We start from the raw sequence: 27,510 nt of genomic DNA, 5'->3' as shown, positions 1-27,510 counted from the left end.
CTTTGTTCTACCCATTAGTTGTTCTTCTTGATTGACTGCTTTGTACATCATAACTTTCTCATCCTGTTGAATCTGTCGCTGTAGTATGAAACATAGCTACCTAATACAATCTCCAACATTTCTTCAATAACTCTTCATTGATACCTCATATTGGTTGCTTTGAATACAACTTTGTTCCTATTTTCCGGTTGAAGTCCTATTTGTCGGTTCACTAATAAATTGCCTCCTCTACCGGTTATGCTTTACTGGTTGGCCTAAAAGACTTAGATGACTATCAAAACATAGTTTCCATCAATGGCAACATAAAACAAGTCATCATTCAACTTATTACTTCAAAACATCATCATCAAGTCAACAATCTTCCCCTTTGGCATTGATGGCAACACTTAGGAAAAAATTGTCTAAGTGTGGAATACAAAAATTGACTCAACTCATGATACATACTCCCCCTTAGCAATTACAACATTTTATAAGACTTATCTACTACTCCCCATTACAATAACAATTTTTTTTTTACTATACTACTACTCCCCCTTTGACAACAATGGCAAAGGTATGAAAGATAAATGCAATATACATCAAAATTTGCATTACCATATATAGATATAAAAGTTCAAAATGTTTTACAATGTCGTCTTAGAAAATACATCTCCAAAATGAGACTTTAACAACTTCAAATCATTGTGCCAACTTTCCAAAAGAGTGACGGTTATCTCAACACGTGTTCTTATCTAGCAAGCCAGATCCTCCATAGCATCAATTGTACTCATCTTAGGTGTAGCTAGAATAGCTTCAATTTCCTTGTAGCCTCTCTGCAAGATTTCAACCTTATGGATCAAAAGTGTTTGTAGCTCCTGCAGTGACTTAGTCCTTTTGATGTGTTCATTCTCGTTAGCTTTTAGCTTATGTTGAAGTTCAACAACCGATCTACCATAAGTTATAACAAAATCATGAGGGGGGTAAATGATTCACTTAGAACTTCAAGTTCCTTTTTAGCTTCATGTTTCCTTTTCATCAGATCATCACAAAATAATGAAAACTTTTCAACAGTGGAAAGGATTTTACCTCCGGTTTAAAGTGCATCTTTAATAAGGTCTTTGTTGACTGTTAGAGCTACCTTATCCTTATCAATATCATTCATCAACTTCTCTATTCTCTTCTTCTTAAATTCCTTTTCCACATTCAGATAGGGTGCATCTTAAAAAAAATTCATTTGTTCTTCAAAATTAGCAACCAATTGACTCAATTTAGCAATCTATATAGGAAAGCTATATGTGTCTATCTCTGGTAATAGACTAGACAAAATATCAACTGCACAATGTATTGTTTGATCTTCCTTTTGTTGTCCCTTCATTATTTTCTTCTTAGCTCTAGATTAAATGCCAGATGCAATTTCAATTAGTTATATAGAACTCAATGCATCCATATTGATGGGTCCTTGTATACGTAATGCATCATCGTCCTCATCATCATCAAGTTTCTTCTTAGAAGTAAGTGATAAAGGTATCACTTTAGGTGTTGGTTTCACTGATTTCAATTATTCCTCTTCTTTCTTTTCTTTTGTCTTCTCCTCTTCCTTCTCCTTTTCCTTCACTGGTGGTGTCTGTGTATTATCTGTTTGAGTGTTTACCGATGGTTTCTTCAGCTCTATGTTCCTCTTCATCTTTCTCCTATCCTTGTTCCTGTTCTTCAGTAATCTGAACATCTTCATCTTTTACATTTTCAGTTTGTTCCTTCTTTTCTCCCTCAGTACCGGTTGTATCAAGTTTTGTATCATCATCAAGAATTACAACTAACTCATTATTTACATTAATCAGTTTATCATCTTCCAGTTGATTAGTAAAAACAATCTCATCCAGTGAAAAATCATCAATATCTACATCATCTGGGAGATCTTCTGCCTTAAGCTTCTCCGGTTGCTCTTCTTCCTCATCAGGTATCAGCCCCAAAATTTCTTCAAGATTTTCTCAATCTCAGCATGTACCAACTGAGATTTGTCGACTAATAATCTTGTCAACCTTTTCTTTGTCAAGAATAGTGGCCTTGTCTTAGAAATAATTTCCTTAATATCTTCCCTAGAGGTTTTCGATTGTAGATGCATCAATATAAATTCAATCAATTAGTTGTCCTATTTTATAGTAGTTTTCCATCTTGCCTCCAATTTATCATGCAAAGAATCGGGTATCAAACCTTGTAATCCAATCAATGCTCTACAGTACTTGTTCATATACCAGACAATAGTATCTTCAAATTCCTTTGCTCAATTTCACTAAAATTGTTATAAAGTCTCTTTACATCAATCAAAATACCATACTTTCTAATTTTCTCCAAAATCCTTTCAATTAAAGTGAGTTTAATTACTGGTGGCTTCACAAATTTCAAAGTAGGAGATCCAACCACTTTGGATTTCTTCCCACTAGCTCTCATTTCCTTCTATCCACCTTCAGATTCAGTATCAGCTTCCTCAATAGCTTCAAGTGTCCTTTGTGCTTGTTGTTTCTTTCTTTTCCTGTAAACTTCTTTCACCTTTGGTGCTTTAGGCTTAGCTTCCTTTGGTTTTCTTCTAATCTGGATCTTAGGAGTAGGAGGGGGCTTCTCCTTCACCATTGTACTCCTTGTTTGTCTACCGATGCTGGTACTAGTTGGGGTACTAGATTCTCCTACTTGTTTAACTTCAAATTTTTCTCTAGCCTCTACTATTGCCTCCTTGGTAAATCCTTGTTGCTCAACTTCCTTTCTCACTTTCTTAGCATTTATTGGTTTGTTTAACTCAGAGTGCACTTCTAATATTTCTCTTTATAGGTTCCAAACCTCTCAATAGTAGTATCTACCAGTTGTGCTATCAAGTCTTCAGCATAAGCAACCAAAAGATCTTCTTCAACTTCATAACCCATAGGCATCACCCAAGTTGTTATGGGATCAACTGCCTCCATCTGACATGTATCTGTGTCAACCAAAAAAAAAGATTGTATCCTCATATCTACTGATAACCTGTGTCGATATCCTCTATCTTGCATGCATCTTTTTCTAAAAATCTTTGAAATAACCCCAAGCAATCTTACCAAAATCATTACCCAACATCCTGATGATGTTATTCATCTGTAACAATGTCGATGTGTCCTTAGACCACTGAACATCACCGATACCAGGAAATAAATTCTGAAAAATAGAAGAATAATCCAACAATCAGTTGTCTAAATTTAAACTTCAATCTTTTGTCTTTCTTAATGGATTCAATATTGAGCACCAACTGACTTCTCGACGCCTCAGACAAATCATAATCAACATTTTATTTGATCATCCAGGAAGTAGTATGGATGGCTATAGTGGGGATGTTGTTCATCGTACTAGAATGATATACCAAATATCCTATGACCATTGAAGCAAATTTTACTACGGGATCGTCAATCTCATTAACAGTCATAGCTCTTCCATCACATCATGGCTTGGTTAGCTTGGATGCATCATCCTTAGGAACTGATCTCAGTATTGGAACTTCACCGGTGGAACACAATCCAGCTACTGCATGAATCACTTCTTTGGTGATCTTATGTGGTCAATCAAGCCACATAAACTAGTCATGCACGCGGCTCAAAATATATCTTACATGATCATCTTCAAAATCATCAATAGAATTTAGTACATGGTGAAAAACTTTATCAGTAACCCTCCTATACTATTCTTTTAATACTCCATTCTTGTCACACATTACCCTATATTGATCTAATATAGCAAAAATTCCAAGATCTTCCAACTTACAGTGAATGTATGATCTAATATCCTCTACATGCAAAACTCCATATGGAACTCCGAATAGGGCTCCAGCGGGATTGGTTTCAATGGATTTAAAAGGGTGCCTCTTAAACTCTGGACGAGGCCTGACTGTAAAATCTACTAGATATAGTGCATCCACCTTTAGAGATTCAGACTTAGAAATAGATAGTAGGATTTATCGGATAAATACCTTTCAACACTTCCAGAACTAGGGTTTCAACACTAAGAATGCACTTTCAACAATTATTGATCATAGAACACTCCAAATATTTTGTTAATATGATCAAATGTTGCTCACACAAGCTCTTATCTACTCTTTTCACTCTTTCGGTATTGTCAAGAATGCAAAGTGACAAATGATATTCAAAAAGTCCTTTTATTTTCTTAATACCAACAAACAAACCCTAAGACACCATTCAATATACTACCGATTCTCATATCACATCAAATCTACCGATTTGATCATAAAATCACTTCCCAATATCATAATGCATCAAGATATGCAGATTTATCTTATCGTACACCATATAGGGGGGTCCAGAAATGGATCTGATATTAAGCTCCCCCTAAGCCTTTTAATAGCTTAGTTTGTCGGTGATGATTTCTCCACACTAGGTGAAGAATTAGGATCTTCCAATGGTTTCTCATCACTCTTCTTTTTCCAGATCTTGTTCATCTTTGCTCTAGTCTCTTCCACATCAACTTTCTTCTTCCTTTTTTGGTTAGCAGATTGATTTACCGGTTGACTCATTTTATCTCTGCAAAACTTTGCAAGGTGTCCTGGTTGGTGACAATGAAAACATGTCATACCAGATGCTCTCTAGGGTCTAGCATTGCCTCTACCAGTCCTTCTGCAATTCATAGCTACATGATCGTAGTTATGACAAATTGTGCAAATCACATTCATTCTATTTTCCATCTCATAGGGACTAGAACGGTTAGAATAGGGTCTCTGCCAATTTTCATTTCTTCGGTCATTAAAAGTTCTTTGCCAATCTCCACCAGATCTCTAATTCATGTGGGGTGTCAAATTATTTGATCTATACCTACATTCAACAATTCTATGCCCATACATGTTGCAAGTGTAACAATATGCATTAAAGGTTCTAGGTTTGTATCCTTGATAGGCATTAGGTCTATAACCATCAAAAGAATTAGATCTGCAAACATTAGCCGTATGTTTTGGCTTATGACAATTAAAGCATACTGGTTTGTAGGGTTTCTTACTGGTGGATTTCTGGATCTTAGATGCAGATTTATTTTCTTCAATGTTGTCCTTTGTACCAGAAGGCTCACCTGTCTCAAAAGTAGTGTAACCCAAGCCTTGTGTCTCACCTTTCATCCTCTATGATTTAATTTGTTCATCAAGCATAGTAGAACTTTTGTTAAACTTTGCAAGTGTTTCATTATCATCAACAAGTTCCATTCTAAGATCTTCATTCTTTTTCATCAGCCTTTCTCTTAGAGACATTGCCATGTCTAGATCAGCCTTTATTTCTTCTTTTTCTTCTTGTTCCTCATGAAGGTGAGCATACAGAGTTCCAACCTCCTAGTTCAACTTAAAGATCTCACGTTATTTTTCTCTAATCTTGTCTTCAGTTGTCCTCCTTGCTTCCAGTTCTTGACTCATTCTGATTGTTAGGGCTTCCAACTCTCTCCTCAGATTTTTCTTGTCATCATTCAACTTTTCTACCTCATTAACCAATGCATCCATGTTTGCTTCCTCAGATGAACTGTTTTCACTAATTTCATACATTTGTTCAGCCAACTCTCTCCTCTTTGCCAATGAAGCTCTATACTTGACCCTCAACCCACCTAAGGCTTCTTCAGATTTTGCAAGCCGGTTAGACAACTCTCTATAACTCATATCCCCCATGATAGCCTTAGGGATCCTTCCCAAGTGGATAATCCTTCAGGGAATTAGGCTCTGATACTAATTGATAAACTTATAAAGCACTGAGAGGGGGGGTGAATTAGTGCAAGCAAAAACAACAATACAAATCTGATCACCACTTTAAATAACTTAAAGCTTAATGAACATAAAAGAAATATTACCACATAAGCTAACACCCAATATATCATGCTCTGCATAACACACCGATTTATATGTGGAAACCCAAAAGGGAAAAACCACGGTGGGATTTAGTACCCACAAGATTCCCTATCTGTAGAATATAAATTTTTGACTGGTTAAGGTCTTGCAAACATGCCCGGTTAGGAGCAAACCCTATTAGAAGTCACCCAGTTAAGGGATTTACCTCGGCCCTATTAAAAGCTTTTCCCTATTAGGAGAAACCTCGCAAGAGGATTTAGACTCAAGTTAATGAGCTACCCTGTTAGGGGATTTACAATTTTAGGCCTGTTAGGACCTACCCAATTAGGGGATTTGACTGCTGCAACTGTTAGGAAAACAACAGTAAAATGATCTGTACATAGCACCTCTATGCTTGATAAGATCCGCTTTAGCTCCACTCAATACATCAACAACACATCAATATAGAGCTTCTCAATTTACCGCACAGTCAAACTCTCAATATTTGCTTATGATCTCATTCACCATCTCATAACTCATCACACTTTTTATAAACATCATCTTAGTCGGCTAATAACCTTGGAACAATTTCCTAGGTTCAATTAATCTAGACAATATTACACTTCACGCTTTACTTATTTCGGCCACCGACATAACAAGCCAAAAATAAAACATAATGTGTATCGGTTTACCAATCTTAGTGACTTTGTTCTACCGGTTAGTTGTTCTTCTTGAATTACTGCTCTATACATCATAACTTGCTCATCTTGTTGAATATGTCACTATGGTATGAAACATAGCTACTTGATACAATCTCCAACACTCCTGCAAAATCGCATCACCTAACTCTTCATTTCTCGCTCATACTAGTTGCTTTGAATACAACTCTGTTCTTGTTTACCAATTGAAGTCCTATTTGCCAGTTCACTGATAAACTGCCTCATGTACTGGTTATGCTCACCAGTTGGCCTAAAAGATTTAGATGACTATCAAAACATAGTTGTCATCAATGACAACATATAAAACAAGTCATCATTCAACTTATTACATCAAAACATCATCATCAAGCCAACATAAGGTACCAGTCACAACCAGTTTCATTGACAACTTTATTTAGGATACTAAGTAGGGTTTGGTTAGTTGCCTCGGTTTGGCCATTCCCTTCGGGGTAATATGGGGTAGACCAATGATGTTGGATATGAAATATGAAACAAATATCATGCATATGTTGGTTTTTAAATGGAATTCCATTGTCTGTGATGATGGCGGGGGGATTCTATAGTGGCCAATGATGTGGTATAGGATGAACTTGGACACATCGACACCAGTAGTGAGGGTAAGGGGGATTTATTCCACCCATTTGGTGAAGTACTTTGTTGTAGCAATGGTAAACTTGTGTCCATCGAAGGAAGGGGGATGGATCTTACCAACGAGTTCGAGACCCCATGTAGAGAATGATGATTGTGCATTCAAGTCCCACCGGGCATGCCAGAAAATGTGTGATGAAAATTGTGCATGCAAATACAAAGGGTTAAAAGACAAGATAAATAAACAAGCATCATACACCTCAAGATTAGAATGATAAAATCAAAATAAGCATAACATGATAACACAAGTGCAAACCAAAATGCCCACTTTGATTTGATTATTCCTCGATTTTATGTGTGCTTAGTGACATCTCTGAATGCTCGATATTGCTCCATGATTTTGATGCAAATGATGATGGATTATGGATGATAAAAAAATGAAGTGTAAGTTGAGTAGTGATTTCACCAAAGTAATGATGCGATTGAGTGAAAGTGGATAAAATGTATAAGAATGGGAAGAAGGATGAGGGGGATTAAGAATGCAACACTTTCCAAAGGGTGCCACGTGGAAGAAGATTCCACACTTGTCCTCAAAGAGGACAAGTGGCTTCAAGAGAGAAGACAAGTGTCCCAAAGGAGGGACACATGTCTTGGGCAGAAGTGACATGACACATGTCTTTTTGGAGGGTAACCACCCAAAAATGGGGAATATCTTTTTTCGAAATAAAAGATATTTAAGAATGTGCACACATGTGTGAGGGGAAATGGTTAGGATAAGATTTGTTATGGAGGGTAGGGTAGTTAGAACCCAAGAGTAAGGACAAGGGGTTAAGTTAGATGGGGGTTAGGCTAGGTAGTTAGAATGTAGGAGGCATGTGACAAATTTAAATAATTATTTAACTATTTAAATGGGGAGAGGGTAATTAATTAATTAAAGGGGATGAAAAAGGGATCATTAATTAATTAGAAATTAAGTAATGGAGATAGAAGAAAAGGGGATTAATTAATGAGATAGGATGGGAGGATGGTGAATTAAACAAGATAAATTTACATTTATTTTATTTAATAGAGGAATGGCTAGAAGAGGTGTTGGTGTAATTATTTATTCATATAGGATATAATTACACCTTACTTAAGCTAACTTAGGTAAATGCATAACATCGTAGTTTGCATATGAGACAATTATGGATGTTCATACATTGGGAGTGTGTATGTAGGATAAATTCCACCTTTTATGGTTTGATATTGTTGTTACTTTTTCATATCCACTTATTGTGGAATAATAATTCCACCTTCGGTGGGTGATCCACCTCATGTCCAAAATATTTTACTATTTCTCCTACATACCCTTACCTACCCTTACATCTCATTGAGCCACATGTCATCTTTGTGTGCTCTCTTGTCTCTTAGCCTAGCCTTTATAAACAGGCTCGTCTACATTGTATGTAATTTCTAATGATATATTTGATCATATTTTGCATCTTGATTAGAATACAGTTCATTCTTATTAATCTATTTTGTCTCTCTTTTGTGCTATTCAATGTGATGTTGATCTTGGCTATTTTCAACAAACTCATAAGATGATTTAATTAATTAAATAGTTTTGGATTGAACATTAATTAATTAAACAAGCCTATAGCGTAATTAATAAAAATTAATTAGCTAGGAGTGGAAGAATGCCAATTTAATTAATAAGCATTGGGATAGCAAAATTTAAATAATTAGATTAACCAAATTTTGGGTGTCTACGGAAATATATAGTGAACACCGAAAAAAACAAATAAAAAATAGAGATTTGTTCAAAATGGATATTTGTTTCAGACAGATATTTGTTTCAAATAGATATCCATTTTTTTGGCAAATTTTGTTGCCACAAGATTTGCCTCATGATTGCTTTGGGATTTGGCTTGGGGTGTCAAACCTAAAAAGTCAACTACCCAAACATGTTTAGAAGTTTTTCTTGGTTTTTTAGACTTCGCCCTTCATTTTAACAATTTATTTTATTTGAATTTGATGAAACACAAAGGATTTATTTAGGAAATTGTCAACTTTCCACCAATATAAGATATGGCTTATCTTGAATTTAATAGATAATTATTATTGATTTTCTACACATGCATTGTGTCTAAAGTCTTGTTGGTAGAATGACTGAAAAACATCTATAACTTTCAAACAATTTCACATTTTTTAAATATGAAAGACACGTCATACTCTATGCATCACAAGCTACACATTAAAAAAATTAAATTTCATATGTTTTTACCAAATTAGGATGGCCATAATTTTTTATTATTTTCAAAAGGTTCTAATAAAAAATTCATAACTTATTTACTTGCAAATAAATTACAAAAAAAATGTGCATCACCTTTGAGCATGTTTCCTCTACTTATATTGAAAGTTTCGAGAAATATTATTTTTCCTTGTAATTAGGTTGGTGAAACATACACCTGCTTTCTATCTTTTTCAAAAAATAAGTACTACTACATTGAAATTTCAAATTTTCACCAAATAGATTTGCTTTTTCTAAAAAACAAATAGTAACCTACAAACTACATTCAATTTTCTACAAATTTTGTTCTTACATATTTTTCAAATTATGTTAATAAAATATTCAAATTTTTATGTCGCTTGTTTTTTATTGAGTAAGCATGGCGAGGGCCTAATCCCTCACATTAACCAAAAAAAACCAAAAGAGAGACAACAAGAAAAAAAACTAAAAAATAATAGCAAACCCCAACACCATTTTTATGTGACTTGTTGTCTGACTCTGTTTTTCTGAATTCTCATTGCCACTTAAGACCCTAGTTTGGACCCTTGTGATCTTGCACATACCCATCTATAGAAGATGCATTAGATACGAATGACGCAAAATCTTTGAAGATTGTTATGGATGAAGAAATGACTTCTTTGAAAAAGAATAATAGATTGAAGGTTTTAATAGTGTGTTGAGGGTGTTGATTACAGTGAGATACTTTCTCCTCCTACAGAAATGATATCCATTATATTTTTGCTTTCTATTGCTATTATTTATGATCTAGACGTTAAGAAAATGGATGTGAAAACAACTTTGCTTCATGAAAATTTGGAGGAGGATATTTATATGACATAGCCAAATCTCTACATGGTAAAAGGTAAATTAATTTAGTTTATAAATTGAATAAATATTTGTATGACCTCAAATAGAGTCCTAAGATGTGGTACCAAAATATTTATACATATTTGTTGATTTGGGATTCGAGAATTATAAATCAAATTCCTATTTTTACTATAAATTTAATGGTGATTGTTTCTTATTTATTGCAATATATGTTATTTATTGGTAAAGAGAAATGAATAATTTTAGAACTAAAGTCTTATTTTGCTACTAAAATTGAACTGAAAGATATTGGTGTAGCTAAATACATTCTTGGGATGGAAATTAGAAGAGATAGAGTGAATAAGAATCTATGGCTTGGCTAAAATAAGTATTTTAAATCAATTTTATAGAGGTTCAACATGCAAATTGTAGACCCTTATGCATTCCCTTTACATTTGGAGCAAAGTTATTTTCTTTAGATTATCCAACAGCCCAATTGAAGATGGAATACGTGACCAAAGTGCTTTCTACACACACACACACACACACACACACTTATTTATAGGGTACCTCAAATTATTCAATGTGTTATGAAGGTTATTTGATAGGAGATAGGCATCCCATTGATGCTTCTAGTTATGTGGATTCAAATTAGGTAATTGATGTTGATAGAAAACAATTTGCCAATGCTTTTTTTTTTCTTTAGTTGGTGGTGCAATTAATTAGATGAGTAAGCAGTTGGTAGTGGTTTCTTTGTCCACAATTGAAGCATAGTATATGATTGTTACTCATGATTACATAAGAAGTCATTTGGCTTAAGAGACAATATTCAAATATAAAAATAAAATAAGTTATAATGATAATGTATTGTGATAGTCAAAGTGTGATTTGTCTAACTAAGTATTTGATATTTCATGCCAAGACCAAGCCATTGATGTGTGGCATCATTTTTTAGAAATATCATTAAAGATGGTTTGGTGAAGATAGTTAAGGTAGAGACTGCAATGAACATTTAAGATTATATAGCTAATATTGTGAGAAAATAAGTTCAAATTGTGTTTGGGGCCTATGGGCCTCTAGCCCCCTAATAGTTAATTCGTGATGTTGATCTTCTTGTTTCTCCTGCAAGGTGTTTGAAAAGTAGAAGTATATTTGTAAAATGGTGTCTTGACCTTGTAATTATAAAAGGTTACTATTGATAGTTGAGTGCGAGAAGTACCCTTTGTGAGGTCTAGAGGGGCCATATGTCCCAAATGGAGTTTGGGGGCAATGCCTCCAAAAGCCACATTTTGTGTATATTTTAAAATTATTGTAAATCTTAGATTTGTTCATCATTAGGTATTGGATGTGATGATAGATATTATGTTTTCTTTGCTTTCCCTAGAAGGCAACCTTATTTTATGAGGGTATTATATCAGTTTTGGGTATATGTGATGTATTGTGAGAGTCTAGCAGCTATTGAGTTGCCTTTGGATATTAGGTTGGTGATACTCTTGTGAAAAGATATCTCCATAGGTATATTGTAATCTTGTAATTTCTAAATATTATACAGATAACCTTTTAGAGTGTAATGTTTTCTCTGCATAAATAACTGTGTTGTGGAATGAATGTTATTTATGTTTATTTTTGTAAATGTTGTAAGGATCTAAAAGGTTTTGCATAACCCTCCTCTCAAGATTAGCATTGAAAGTTATCCCACTACATTATTTTCCTTACATCATCCACCTTAGGTTTGTTACTAATGTGAAATACAACCTCACAGAACCCAGTGAACACCTGTATGCAAATAACCTGTCACAACAATGGAAGATTCACAAAACACAAAGATTGCTTTGAAGACCTATAGCAAAAGAATGCAATAATGATAAGCAGATTGGTTAAGGATTACAAAGGGATCAATCCTTATAAAAGGAGATCAAAACCTAAAAACATAAACCCTAAAAGCAATTAATAATTAATAATAATATTCCTAAGTTTAGCTTCCTAAATTTAGCTTAAGTGAAATAGAGAAAAGGTGACTTAATTATTAAATTAATACAATTTAATTAATCAAGTAAACTAATACCTTTACTCTAACCACCCCCCCCCCCCCCCCCACCCCCTCCACCCCCCCGGCCCCCCTAAGATGAAGATAGGGAGAAGCTAAAAAAACAACTAAGGACTAGATGCTTGAAAGCCAAAAAAGGTGTCCCAGCAACAAGACCTGATGAGGTACCCAAGTATAATGAAATCTCTGTAAAATGGAGAAAAATGAGAAAACCCTGTGGGAACAAAACTCCTCTCCAAGAAGAAATAAAAGATCAAGTAAAGGACGAAGAAGCCTCCAAAAAAAGAATGTTCCAAAAGATAGGAACAAAAGACGAGCATGAAGAATCACTGAAGCATGAAGACGCTGCAAACACTATCATTGAATGACTGCTATGATGCTGAAATAATAAACTCCTCTGAAACAAAAGATGATCAGGATCAAGAAGACATGAATTTGCATGAGTGCCCTAAATGACACTACTCGAATCTTAATCAGATGGCAAACATAGGAAAAACATCTAGAACTCGAAGATATGGATGGCACAAGTACCAATAGTCTGAAGAATTGATCAAATGAAAAAATGGAAGGTCACCTCCAGAAATGGGAATGCAAGAGTGTCCATATGGTAAGTATTTCATCTCACCAAAATGCATGGGTAACTAGTTGTTGCATCCACATAGTACATAGGAACAAATAACGAATACATTGCTCACTCCAACATGAAACCAAGGAAGCATTAACACCAGCAGTAGAAACCCCCCCATAATGCTGACAAGGGAGAGATATGACATGTACATTGAATCTAAAAGCCATAATGTAGTGCATGAAAAAGAACCAAGAATATTTGATCGTGTAGACATGAAAGTATAAGCAAATACAAAGGGTGTGCAAACCAATGCACACACGCATTAGAAAGGTATGAAGGCAAACAAAGGCAAACATCAAACCCCCATGACACTTTATATCATAGTGTGAGTACAATAAGGCACAAAACTGATGTGCATGACCCCATAATACATGTGCAATACAAAGGCACTTTATCTCAGTGTGTTTACAGAATCATAAGTGCTTATAATGAAAGCTCAGAATGTCAAAAAAAGACATAAGACTCGAAATACATGAAAAACAGCCAAAAACGAGTCATCCCACACAAACGAGAAGTTTCCACGATGTCATATGTCCAAGTAATTCACCAAAGGGTGAAAACACAAAAAACTAAATAAAATGTACCTGGAGTAAAATCTGGAAAAATTGCATGGATGGTTGTGAAGAGCTCTGAAACATCGTCCCAACGTCAATGGAATCGTGAATAATGGAGAAACTAGTGAAAAGTTACAAGCTCGGGACTGAAAAAAGCACCTCTGACTTCAAATGGTTGTAGAATGCACAAGCAACAATAACAGGTGATGAAACCCACAAATCTGGAAAGTAGATGAAACCAGCTTTCCAACAATATCATGTTTGCCAAAAAACAATATCCTATGCCCAAGTTATGGCAAAAACAAAAAATACTCCTCTTATAGCGTGCAAAGAGGGTCACAGGGGGCCATGCAAGCCATCTGTACCGTTGATGCCATCATGGCATCATGTTGATGTCAGCACTGATGCATGGTACTTTTGTTGTAGAAGGTTTGACCTCTTTTTTTTTTTTTAATTAAAAAAATAACCTTCCTTCAAAAAAAAATTGCACCCCCAAAATATTTATGCATGATGATTTTTTTTTTACTAGATTTTTTTGGTGCCTCGTAAAGCATGCCAATAAAAAATCTCGAAAAAATTTTTTACCTCCAATTTTGACGATTTGACAAGCGATTTAGGGGTTTTGGGGCCTTCTAAGCGCGATGGTGACCTTTGTTTTGTGCCAAAGTGCCTAGAATTTTCAAATACCCCCAGATTTTGCCTCGATTTGTGTGCCCTCAACTAAATTGACTCCTACAAGCAAAAAAATTTGCCTCAAAGGTCTCTGATGCCCAAATTGGTCGAATTATATATCGAAATTCATGGAATTAGCCTCCTGAAGCCAACTGTGAGGTCCTTTTGTGCCCAAATTGCTCTGAAAAATAGGTTCCCCCTGGATCACAAAAAAAAAGTTGAATCTTCAAACCCTCACAGATGTGGCCCCGTGAATCAAAAATTGACAAGCAAAAGGTCAATCTTGACTATTTCACACATGCTAGATTCAATGGTGAGGTCCAAATCAACCCAAATTGCATAGAAGACCTGCTACAAGTAGAATCTCCCAATCTGAAGAACAGGAAAGCCTCAGGTCTGAAGCTCTGATACCATGTAAAAGTTGTGGAAATACAACCTCACAGAACCCAGTGAACACCTGTATGCAAATAACCTGTCACAACGGAAGATTCACAAAACACAAAGATTGCTTTGAAAACCTAGAACAAAAGAATGCAATAATGATAATCAGATTGGTTAAGGATTACAAAGGGATCAATCCTTATAAAAGGAGATCAAAACCTAAAAACATAAACCCTAAAAGAACTTAATAATTAATAATAAATTAATTATTAATATTCCTAAGTTTAGCTTCCTAAATTTAGCTTAAGTGAAATAGAGAAAAGGTGGCTTAATTATTAAATTAATACGATTTAATTAATCAAGTAAATTAATACCTTTACTCGAACAGTTTTGTATAACCCTCCTCTCAAGATTAGCGTTGAAAGTTGTCCCACTACCTTAGTTTACTTACATCATCCACCTTAGGTTTGTTACTAATGGAGATAAACCTTAGGAAAGATAGTGAATATATAGGGACTTGTAATTTTGATTAAGTTGGATAATGTCAATAGAAGGAGATCTATTTATAATCTGTGTACCTTTTAAAGTGGGACTAGTTGGATATATTTGTGATATGTTGTTGCAACTATTCTGGTTATTATTGAATGTTTGATAGATACTTAGTCCTTTTTTAGAGGAGATGGACTATGGCATATGTGTTTGATTTGAAACATGACATTTAAATCATGATTTTGGTTCTAGTTTCTTATTTCTCATGATTGGGCATGTGGATGATGACATTGTTGTGGTTGAGATAATTTTTTACTTGATGGATGTTGTAGATGATTGGTTGAGATAATTTTTTACTTGATGGATGTTGTAGATGATTGGTTGAGCTCATGATCATAGAAGACCTAGTTCATGGAGTATGTTTATACCATTGGTTGATAGTTCATGATTTTTGTGTGTGCCCTTTTTCTCTTGGAAGGTATATGATGAGTAAGAGAATGTTAGGATTAGGTGTGCCATAGACCTTGTGAGTCCTAATGTTATCCCACTTGGAGTGGCACTACTTGTCACTTATAGTTTATACTTTGGCAATTTACTATTATCACTAAGTGACATGGAAGTTTCTAAATGCAACAATGACAAATTGTAAGGCGTGTAAGATTTATTGAAATGGAAAGAGCGTGAAGATGGGAGTTAAGTGTGAACCAAGAGAAAATCAAGGAAGATATTTTGTTCCTAATGAGTATGTGTCCTAGAAAAGTGGATAAGACCAAAGTGAAACGCTCAAGTTGGATGAGGTAATCTTCTTTTTTTTTTGGTCTTAGTTATATATTGGATGCTTGAGAATCTAAAGAATTCAGAAGATAGGAGTTTTTGTAGGTTTTGGCTACCAATTTCTACAAAAGGAGTATGATGTTGATCTTCATGTAAGAAAAACCCTAATATTATATTGTAAATACTATTTTTTGAATAATACATTGATTTGGCACTTTGGAGTACTTGAAAAGGTTTTCTCTGTGTACATTGACTTTTCTAGAAGTGTTGTCTACATGTTGGGATGCTAAATTTTATGTAGATTTAGTCACTACAATATATTGTTGAAGTGTTAAAGTGAAAATACCCATGTGCTTAATAAATATATTTAATCTCATTTATTTGATAAATGGATTTGTAGGTACTTTTTCTAAAAAATGACTACAATATAAAATGGTGCTCCTTAAGTAGTTTGGTTAGGAAATTTTAAGTATGTGGAGGGTTTGTGGGTGGTGTATAAAGATAAATCCATAGGGTATAGAACTACTGACGCAGTCAAGGTAGGGAGATCCAATGAAGGACATCCCTGCCTAGTATCTCATAACATAAAACACCATGCAAGATACCGACATAACACAAAATACAATGCAAGATATCGTCAACTAGTAATAGATCACAAGATATAACCAGTAAGAAACCATAACACAAGATATAACCGGTAACAAATAAATCCATCACTACAATCATGTAAACAATTACATAAGCCTTCGATGGCTACACATGCTAGACTGCAACCCAGGATTACAAAACAATCCATGCAACACAAATCTAAGATCCGCAGATCTTCTGCTCGACAAATAAGCCTCTGGTCACAGTCTGCACTGATTCAAACTCTAGTCCCTCCGGACTTCAGTTCCCCCGGACCAGAATCTCTCCAGAAAGTACATCTTAACTCGGTCTCTACTTTCTTCAAACTCTGTCCTACGAAATGAATCTCTAAACTTTCCCTTTATACCATTCACAAACAATAACAACTCGATCAAGTCGGCCAAAGACCAACCGGTTCATGATGAAATGAGCAAACGATAACATGTTGTCCCAAATCACCAAGAACATCTTCAAATGCATAAAAAATAACACAGTCCTCCAAGAACATCGGACAAGGCCCAAAACAACATCGCTCACGGCTCAACGATCTGCAAGTTACGGAAACCACCCGCAACCCGATTCATCTTTGTTCCATACACTGCAAAACCAATCAGTGAGAACATACCAATTTTGGGCCAATATCGGGATCGATGTCTCACCGGGATCAAAATCAAGGTGTCGGTTTGAGCTACTCTGGTGTTCCTACATCAACTACTTATGTTTTCTTTCATGTAATGAATTGGAGGTGGTGTCCATGGTTCTTTGAGGAGGCTTTTATGGAGCCTAGTGTTATTTTTTAAATGCACTAAGAGGATGCATGATTAATAAGGAGTTGGGAAAAGAAGTGTCAAGGTCATGCATGATAAGTATAGAGGACTTAAGGTGGGGATTATCTCTACTAAGTGTTGGTGTTGTTGGTTCTACAGGTTATGCCAACAAGAATGGGTTGATGTGTGTCTAAAAAAATTATGGTTAGTTGCTATGATATTTGACCATTTTGTGTGTTTTAAATTTGATTGATTTGATTATTGAGTGGTCTTTTCTCTATTAAAAGTTTGGACTTAGTAGACATGTTTATCATAGGCCAATGTATTTCTCTAGGCATTTTTCAGTATGTGTGAGGGCCCAAATAGATCCCTCAATTTACAAATAAAAGAGGATACACAATAATACCATCAAAATAAGAGAGATCAAAGTAAATTATGAAGTGATTGTGGTTGGAGCATCTTAACAAATAATTATAATTAAATATTTCTAGGGTCTAAGAATCTCTAAAAGGTGGTTGGTGTTTTTCCACTATGTATAATTTGATTAAACAACTTAGATGCATAATAACCTCAATAATAATGGTATTAAGAAGAAGACCACATTATTGAGTGTCAATATCTACATTAGTAATAATGGATTGTCCATTGGAAGAAAATGCAAGAAAATAATTATACAAAGAGTGTTGGTGAGGTTACCAAATATTTGAATAGTAGTAGTGAAAACCATAAAAGAAAGAAACTAGGGGTGGCATAGCAATAGTCATTATAGCTAACTTTGTGCACCCATAAATTCTGAACGGTAAATTAGATTTTGACAATTTTTTTATCTTTTTTGTTGTCTCTGCATTTGACTTAACTACTTATAGCTATTGTTCTGACTTTTGGGTAGTAACAATGCATGTTGTGGGATTTGTTATCCACACAATGTTCAAAAAGTACACATTTTCAAACTGTCGCTTGATAATTGCTTAAATATGCCCAATACCTGTGCACTTAAAACTGGCATACTTATGCACAAATGCTCCAGAAGTTGTGTGCTACGAGTACCAAGAATGGTGCACAAATGGGCCAATTATGGTCCAAAAATGCTAAAAAATGGGTGGTTGTTGGTACATGTAAAATTTATTAATGAACTTATAGTTTTTTTCTATTTGATTTCTTTAAATTTAGTAATTGTGGGGTTGGGTGTGCAAGAAGTGAACAATTATTCGAACATGGACGATAATTGGTACTCTTCCCCTATATGATAAATTATTAATTACACTTGCTTTTGGTTTAGATTGTGTGTGTTTGTTTGCATCAACGTTTCAGATCACACTTTGTTATCCATCATCAAGATGATAGAAAGCTCAAGGAGTAGATCATCTTACTTAAAACAAAATGCAAACCATCACAAAGCGCTTCCTCCATGATTCTCCATTGTTCTTCTTTCTCCTTCAAATAAATGTGGCTCTCACCTACAAAGCAAGTGTATTGAATCCAATTGATGGAAAGTTGATGACCAAAGCCAGTAAGTCAAATTAGGTCAAATTGAGTAAAAATGGGAAGAATTGGGAGAATTAAGTCACTAACAACTATACGACATGTTAAAAAATAAGAGACACGGGTGTTGACCGTGTTGACCATTTTTTAGTGTCTACACTACCATCCTGATGATGATCCGAAATGTTGATGCAAACAAAAACACACAATCTAAACCAGAAGCGAACGTAATTACTAATATGAATTGTGGAAAACTAATATCTTTAATGACATTATCTTTATGATAGTTGTCAAATCCAATCTTTTTTTATTCAAAAATGCTGTTATTGATCCATGATAATATATCTCTTTCCATAAAAAAAAAATTAAAGATCAAAAGATATACATTCCTTTTAAAATCATGGGTGGCTGAAAGAAAACCTCATCACTTGTCATTTTTAACCATTCATTTAATAAAAAATATCCCTATAAATTCTTACAACCAACTTTATAGATAAACGAAGAGTCACTTACCTTCATATCAGATGTGACACTGAAGCTTCTATATCTAGAATAAGATAAATCCCTTTTAACTAACCAATGAAAACCAAAAATGTATAACTTGTTTGAATGTCCACACCCGAATGATGAAAAATAGACAGGAATATGTGTATGATTTATTTTCCTTTGGCGTATGTGCCGTAAAGCACGTGTTGAATTATTCACATAAAAATAATGTACATAATCATTATACGTCCGCCTATGTGATGATGATGGCTTACTGACGGAAGCCTATCCACATATAATTCACATCAAATAACAGAAAAATAATTATATAGAACGAACAAAAATAGCAAAGTAATTGAAAGGTGAAAGAAAAGCAAATTCATGCACGCGTGACAAGGCAACGTTCATAGTGCCTAAATATCCAAAATTATCAATACTGAAGATTGAGATTGAAAATGAATAAATAATATAAAATAATTTTGGGTTAGATAAGTTTCTTTTAGAAGTTGATTGCTTAACGAAGTAAGTTTAAAGTTGCTTTTAGGAAAGAAAAAAACATAAATTGATTTTTTTATAGTTCCATGATCTTTATTTATTGGTAAGGTTGAATATTTATAAAAAGTTTGTGAAGATAAGTTTGTGAGTATATAATATTATAAAAGATGAGGTAGGTGAATTTGACGATGTGAAGGTTAAATATGGTTTGTATGTTAATTTTATTTTTTTAAATTTAAATGATTTTATAGTGTATTGTAATTATATATGGATGTAAAGATAATTGAAATTACAAGCATTTAATTTGACATGTTTGTGACATTTAAGTATATGAAGAATAAATAAAAAATTAATTTATTATTATTATTATTATTATTATTATTATTAATTTTATATTATTTTACCTTCACTTTCATCTTTCAACTCTCACTTACTTTATGTTCCGATCAATCCATTTTGTCTGCCTTCATCATGTAACATAATAGTTAACTTCGTAAAAATATGATATCTTCGACCTACTTTACCTATATTCCTTTAAAAATAGGTATGCCAGATTTTTCAATAAATTATTATAATTTAGAGCATGAGTTAACATTCAAGATGTCATTATAAGTTGGTAGTTATTTCTATTAGATAGAGAACATGTCAATAAATAAGATGTCATTATAGTTGATAGTCAATTTTTAATTATCAAGACCTTCATAATAGTTAGGCCAAACTTGACCTACCTCTTTCTCTTGTTGGGTTTATAGTTCTTAATAAGTATAATGTATAATTTAGATTTTTTTCTTAAAATACATTTTTAATCTTAAATATGAAGGGGGTTAAATTATGTAAAAACATTGGTTAGCCACAAATATGTCATATAAGGTACATTTTGTGTCTTCCCTTACTTTTTAATTATTTAAAATTTTATTTCTTTAAAAAAAAAATTATAAACAATTGTAATTTAGTAATTAGTCAAAGCTAGAATGTTCAAAACAAATCATGGTACCATATGTGGAAAAAGATTTCCTAATAAATTTGAGCAAAAATATAGGTAAACAATTAGTTACTTAAGCATCAATGAATTCAAGTTTGTTGATTGTCAAAATGGTGAGATTTTAAATCAAGACATGATTTCAAGCATAAGAACTTACAATTTCTTTGATCAACTTATTCACACAAAAAATGTGTTAAATAATTTTATTATTTAGATACCTTGATTGTTAATAAAGAATCATTTATGATTCTTATACATGACATTTGCTTGTTACTCACTTAAAGAAAGGTAGTTGTTAAACGAAGAATTCTCATTTGTCTCATTAGTCTTACACACCACAACTATTGTGTATTATTGCTTGTTACTTAAAGAAATGTAGTTTTTTTTTTTCAATAAAAGTGGATTATTCCACTAAACTTTTTTATTAATATTTTTTATTTTTTACACAGGATTCAAACAACATACTAGAGGAAAGAACCCTAGGAAGAAAACCTCCGATCACAGCTCATAAAATAAACCTATAGTATCTAACGGATCAATTTATACACCCCGCCCAAAACCACATACAAAATGCGGTCACAACACATATAATATCAGTTTTGCATAGAGCCCATATGACAATTTGCCAAAAAAACCCATCAGATAATTTTCAAATGTAGACTCCACAGCTGCTATCAATGGAAGAAGACAAAATTTTCCAAATCCTTGTGCCAAATCCCATGAGCCAAAAACCTTCCTGCCAAAAAAGAAAGTATCAAAAAACCTTTGGAAAAACACTATTATATCAAATACCATGAGCTCGAACTCTTCTCACAACGAACATGAATACTTGAAATGAAAGGGGAAAGCGTGAATAATTATCATCATAAAATTTTACATCGACGTTACTCAAGAAAATCATATGACTATTGCTGCAAACCTTCCCATACCCTAGAAGGAATTTCCTCAAAACCCACCTCTTGTTGATTAGCATTGCTATCAATGGCTAAATTTGCCAAATAATCTGCAATCTTATTAACTTCTCTGTAACAATGGGATACCAAGAAAGATTCAAACAATTCTAATTTTTGTAAAATGGGATCAAGTATATACTGCAAATTCCAACAATTTGATTTCTTTTTCATAACACATTGAATAATCACCATAGAATCACCTTCAATTATTAAGTCCTTAATTCCCAGAGAGATTGCCATATCCAATCCAAAAGACAAAGCATGAAATTCCGCATAATTGTTAGTTTTAAAACCAATAGCATGACACTTAGCTCGAATAAAATTTGCATTGTGATCATAAATTACCATGCCTACCCCAGCCGGCCCAGGGTTACCACGAGAGGCCCCAACAAAATTCAGTTTAAAGTGCCCCTGCGGAGGAGGTTTCCATCTAGCAGAACATCTCTTACCTATTGCATCATTCTTTTTTAAAATTGAACCATGAGAGGGTAAAATTGATAGCAGCTTCCAAACTCTAGTAACTCTACTATCCCAATGCGAAAAAAAAGTAAGATTTTCCAAATTCTTATAAATAAATGACAAAGCAACCTCAGAGATTGAAGACTCAATTTTTAATAGAACCTCAGACACAGGGGACCTTGTTTTTTAAAATATCTTGTTGTTTCTCTCTAGCCAAACATCCAAACCACAATAGATGGAGATATGATCCAAAGGCATGCATAAAAAGATGAGGCAAACATAAAGGGCCAAGTTCTAAAATTATATTAATCTTTACACACCATAACTACTATTTGCTACTCATTTGAATAAAGATAGTTATCAATAGAATAATTCATATTATTCTTATATATTGTAACTCTACTTAAAACTATATATAATAGAGAAACTCTATTGTTCTTATACACCACCACAACTACTTGTTATTCACTTAAAGAAAGATAATTGTTAATAGAAGAACTCTCGTTAGTGTAACATAGGATTACCTATGCTTGTTACTCATGTTTAAATAAAGTTGTTAATAGAAGAATTATCATCATTCTTACAAACAACTATGCTTGTTATTCACTTAAAGAAAGACAATTGCTAATAAAGCAATTCTCATCGTTCTTACACATAACAACTATTTATTTTTTAAAAATTAATTATTGATAGAACAATTTCAACCATCCCATTCTTATACATAACAACTCTCTTTATTATTCTTATAAATAAATTAAAGAATTAATACTGTAAATATAATGTTTTCATCCCAATAAAGTTTCAAAATATTTTTATTTTTTATTTTTTGCCATCATATAGAGAAGAAACTTTTGGGAAAATTCTTGACCAAACGTAGGTACATACATTACTTTAGGATGTGACTGTATTCGTCCTTGTTTGTAATATATATACATTATTTGTGTACGGCGAACAAAATAATACAACTTATTACGTGTCGCACCGGGCCATGCAATTTTAACAAATTATAATGCACGTTTCCTGTTTCTATCAGAATTGCGAAGCACGAAACCCCACTTTGGAGGACAAACAGTTGGAATTGGAGTGGTATTATCATTATTTTTATTATTGTTCTTCTTGCCTTCTGATCTGTCTGTGCTTTATTTTCTTGGGATATCTGAAAATGGGAGACGGTTCGAAAGTGTGCTTCAATGCAAAATGCGGCGCCGCCATGTCGGCGAGATGGAGAAGTGGATGGCTGCTTCGCTCAGGGAAGATTGCAGAGCTCTGTGAGCGTTGCGGGTAGCTAACCTTTAACCTCTTCTAAAATTTTACGTGAATATTTCTTGTTTCTTTCCATTTATTCTCTGCAAATAAGTTTAATCTATAAAAAAGTGGTAAAGATTTTTTTCCTATAGCAATTGCTTCGGTTAGATTATAATTAATTTACTTGGAGGCAGAGGAGAGCTTCAATTTGGTCTGATAATCATGAAATTTCACGCCACTTTTTAATTTATTGTTTTCCTTTAATGATTATAAGCTTACAACACGATTTAGGTACTAATTTGTTTGCTTTTGCATAGAGATTTGACATTTAAATTTTATTTTTTATTTTTTAAAATTAATTTTGAGTTTCGCAACCCTGCTACCAAACGACACAGGCAGGGTTGTTTGTTACGTTATTTCTTGATTTAAGATTGTTGTTTGAGTTTTACTTGTAGGCAGGGGAGAGGTTTGGTCTGGTAATCATGAAATTTCACAGCGTTTTTTAATTTATTTTTTTAACGCTTATAAATTAAAAGCGTACGGCACGACTTAGGTAGTAATTGATTTGCTTTTGGATCGAGATTGACATTTAAAATTTAATTTGGTTTTTTTCCATTATAATTTCGAGTATTTTGCAATCCTGCTACTAAATGACACTGGCAGGGTTGTTTGTTACGTTATTTCTTGATTTAAGATTGTTGTTTGAGTTTACTACTGGAATCATAGTAGTGTTTAAGAATAATTCCCTACTTAACATTTTATAGTGTTACTAAATCTTTCTCTCGTTTTGTTGGAATCCTCATTTTCATGGCCACTGACTGTTATTTTTTAGTTGAACTATGCCTTCAATCCTGGGTTGTGTAATTGGAGAAAGTGTCCAAAACAGTGTTATACCCTTTGGCCAGCACAGACAAACCCTACCTAAATATTTCTCAGAGAAATATTAGTGTCTCAAAATTTATTCAATACGGTTGGTTCCAGAAGAATCAAACATTTTACACTATTGCTGAAATTTTTATTAGTTTTGTTAAAATCCTTATTTTCAAGGCGGCTGACAATTTCTTTTTCTTTTTCTTGAATTGATGCCTTCAACTTTGGCTAATGTAATTGGGAAAAGTATTCAAAACAATGACATACCCTTAGGCCAGCACATACAAACCCTACCTGAATGATTTTCATAGAAGTATCAGTGTCTAAAAATTAATTCTGTACAGCTGGTTATAGAAGAATCTAACATTTTACAGGATTACTAAAATTGCTCTACATCTTGTTGAAATCCTCATTTTCAAGGCCACTGACATTTATTTTTTCTTGAATTGGTGCTTTCGACCCTGGGTTATGTATCTGGAAAAAGTATCCAAAACAATGGCTTATCCCTAGGCCAGCAGACACCAACCCAACCTGAAACCAGGAGACTGCATACAGAAGAATCCCCTGTTTAAAGAGCAATGAGGGAAATTCTGAAAACCATATTAATGATCTCGTAGTTTCCCTTAATAAGAGTCTCAAAGGAGGAATTAAAATATTAGATGGTGGTATCAAGATGCATTATATTATGTTGGACTGAAAATATAAAATCTTTAATCCCTTGTTTTTGTGCTTGGAATTTTCAAATTTTGGCTATGGCATTTGTAATTTCGTTCTTGTTCACCTAATTTCATTTTAATTCTCCTATTCTGACTGCATAAGCCAGACATTGGGACTAGTCAAAGCCGAAAGTGTGATGCAAAGTATTTTGAAGATGCAAAAGCAGCAGTCATGCTGTTGTTCCTGTTGTTTTTTATGAGTATTTATGCATATAGATGATACAGGCCTGAATGAAGAACTCATTTTTTATTATTTTTAGCCTTAATACTTTTCCATTGTAACTGAACATGTTTTGAGTACTATCCACTTTCTAATACAATTTCTTCAGCTCTATTTAATGAAAACATCAGAGAGCTTATAAAAAGTGTTTAACCTCCAATTAGTAGTTATGCAAAAATCTCATGACAGTTCTTTACTTCGAAAATATTTAGCAGTTTAAAAACCTTGATGGAAGCTTTTTACCCAGAAGAGAATTCTTCATTAATTGAAGAGTTAGTACAGTCATGGTCAGACATTCTACAATGCTCTCGTGTTATCACAACTGGTGTATGACATTAGTTCATGCCTTCATGTGTTACAATACCTGTTGTTGTGATGGAGACTCTTAAAGGAAAACCTACTTGTTTATTATACAGCAAAAAAACATTTGAAAGGCTGATTAGTCTAGGAAAATTTGAACCCTTTTGAGGCAACATTGTCATTTAGTGCCAAAGTAACTGAAGACTACTGTTCAGCCTACAGGCTGTCTCTTTCCTCAAAATACCTTTTAGTGGTTTCATTCAAAATATTTGAACTTTGGACAGCCTTTCAAAACAGCCCTTGATGGAGAACTCCATACCTTACAAGCACTTGACATACTCAGTAGCCTTTGCTTGCGGTCTTCTCTTCTGCTAACACTTCACAAATAAGATAGCCTCTGTTGTCAATATTACTTAAAAATTAAAGCCACTAGGTCACTGGAAAGCCCTCAAAATATTTGCATTTGAATAAAAAATTCTCTTTTATAAAGAGCAGAAATACAATCAGATGTATTAAGTGAAGCAAAGCACAATTCTTGGAAATTTCCTAGCTGGTTGATATCTTTCACTTTTCAAAAGATTGAAGCAGGGAGATGCATATATAGAATTAAAGATGGAATAAATATTCAATGCAAGGAATGTAGAGGATGAGGAACAGAGAGCAATGGACTGTGAAGCATTTCTATCCATCTACAAAGAGTTTCTAAAATAAATAGCATGTCACAATGTTACCTTGGGCAAACACCTCAATTTAAAGATCTTTGAAACATTGACCATGATGACTCTATTGGCAGTGGGCCAGCGTCCCTCGCGGGGATTTGCGACATGGTTTAACAGCCTCCTGTGGATTCTATAAGTCTAGTGGTTGTATCGGGCATTGACAGGTCGATCTTTTGGTGCAACAACAACCCTAGCTTGTAACAAGTGGTATCAGAGCTTAGTCACATGTTCGAATCATGTAGGCCGTGGCGAGTGACGGTGGGAGGGGGGTTGTTGGCAGTGGGCCAGCGTCCCTCGCGGGGGGGTTCACGACATGGTTAAACAGCCTCCTGTGGATTCTATAAGTCTAGTGGTTGTATTGGACATTGACAGGTTGATCTTTTGGTGCAACGACAACCCTAACTTGTAACAGACTCGTCAGTCTCTCACTACATTAAATACAGTACTGTTGGGACATTTATTGAAGTTAAAAAATAATTGCATGGATATTCCCTGTTATAATAAAAGATAAAGGAGAGTTTAAATTTTTCAGGTCACAGCATAGCCAGCATGCCTCTCAAATGTTTAGAGAGACCTATTTAGTAACAAGGAGACTTTGTAATTATTGTATACCTTGGGTTTTAATCTTGTGGCAAAGTTTTCTAACCAGAGCCTGCTAATTTTTAATCATTAATTGTGAATCATGTCAATGAGGGTCCCAAGTGTATGTCTTCTATTTCATACATGATAACTGGGATATGCATATTCTTAATGGGAGAAACACATAAATTACCTTTGTATATCCAAAGGGTGAGTTACCAGGGGAAAAAAAGAAGAGATTCCATGAGCAGTTCAATTCTTTGAAAAGGGAGTGAAATGAGCTATCGTAGTAGGCATGGGATATTCCTGCACAAGAGCTTAAACAGGTAGCTTGTTTACTTAAAGCACAGCGTGCATGTTTACTTTCAGCCTATGCCTGTCAGTAAGTTGTAATAAACCGAGTTTATACTGTTTTATTTTCCTCATGTGATCCATGTGATTTTGAGTACATGTTGCGGTGTGGAAGCAGATTTCCGATTGTAATTTGAACAATTATGATTGATGGGAAAATAGGAGCCAGAGACAAACATACCAAATTTAAATTGTACACAATGAAACCAGGAAAATAATAGTGATTACAATATTTAGAAACATTCATGAGAGAAAATATAAGCCATATTGTGCAAGTCTACAACTATGGATGAGGAATCAATTGATTGAAGAGAGCCCAAATGCTTGTCACAAAGTATAAGCGAGATTGCTTTAGATATAAACAATGAAATGAGGAACCAACCTTAAAAAATTAACTGCTCAATGGGCACCCAGTTGAACTTTTTTGGGATTTTCTCAGTGGTAAAAATTAAGGATTTGAACCCAGGTCTGAGTGCTTGCAAGAGAGACTAATTACAAATCCACCTATCACCTAATCCACACAAA

General features: G+C 34.0%; 1 protein-coding gene across 2 annotated transcripts; it reads left to right on the top strand.

Moving 5' to 3' along the window:
* Window positions 1–22,992: 22,992 nt before the first annotated feature.
* On the top strand, window positions 22,993–25,232 carry LOC131039866 (uncharacterized). Of its 2 annotated transcripts, none has more exons than XR_009104730.2 (2): window positions 22,993–23,266; window positions 24,924–25,232. XR_009104730.2 is itself a non-coding variant. In XM_059209209.1 (2 exons), exons 1-2 carry the CDS (start codon window positions 22,995–22,997, stop codon window positions 24,670–24,672), a joined length of 360 nt encoding a protein of 119 aa, XP_059065192.1. In that variant the 5' UTR covers window position 22,994; the 3' UTR covers window positions 24,673–24,915. The 2 variants fall into 2 exon arrangements, 1 of the variants encoding a protein (XP_059065192.1); XM_059209209.1 differs by lacking the exon at window positions 24,924–25,232 and adding an exon at window positions 24,585–24,915 and having other exon boundaries at window positions 22,994–23,266.
* The last annotated feature ends 2,278 nt before the right edge of the window (window positions 25,233–27,510 follow it).

This window comes from Cryptomeria japonica, chromosome 7 (assembly GCF_030272615.1).
Source record: "Cryptomeria japonica chromosome 7, Sugi_1.0, whole genome shotgun sequence".
In the NCBI taxonomy this organism is placed as follows: Eukaryota; Viridiplantae; Streptophyta; class Pinopsida; order Cupressales; family Cupressaceae; genus Cryptomeria; species Cryptomeria japonica.
Note: the sequence above shows the minus strand (reverse complement) of the source record. Positions and strands in the feature narration are given on the sequence as shown.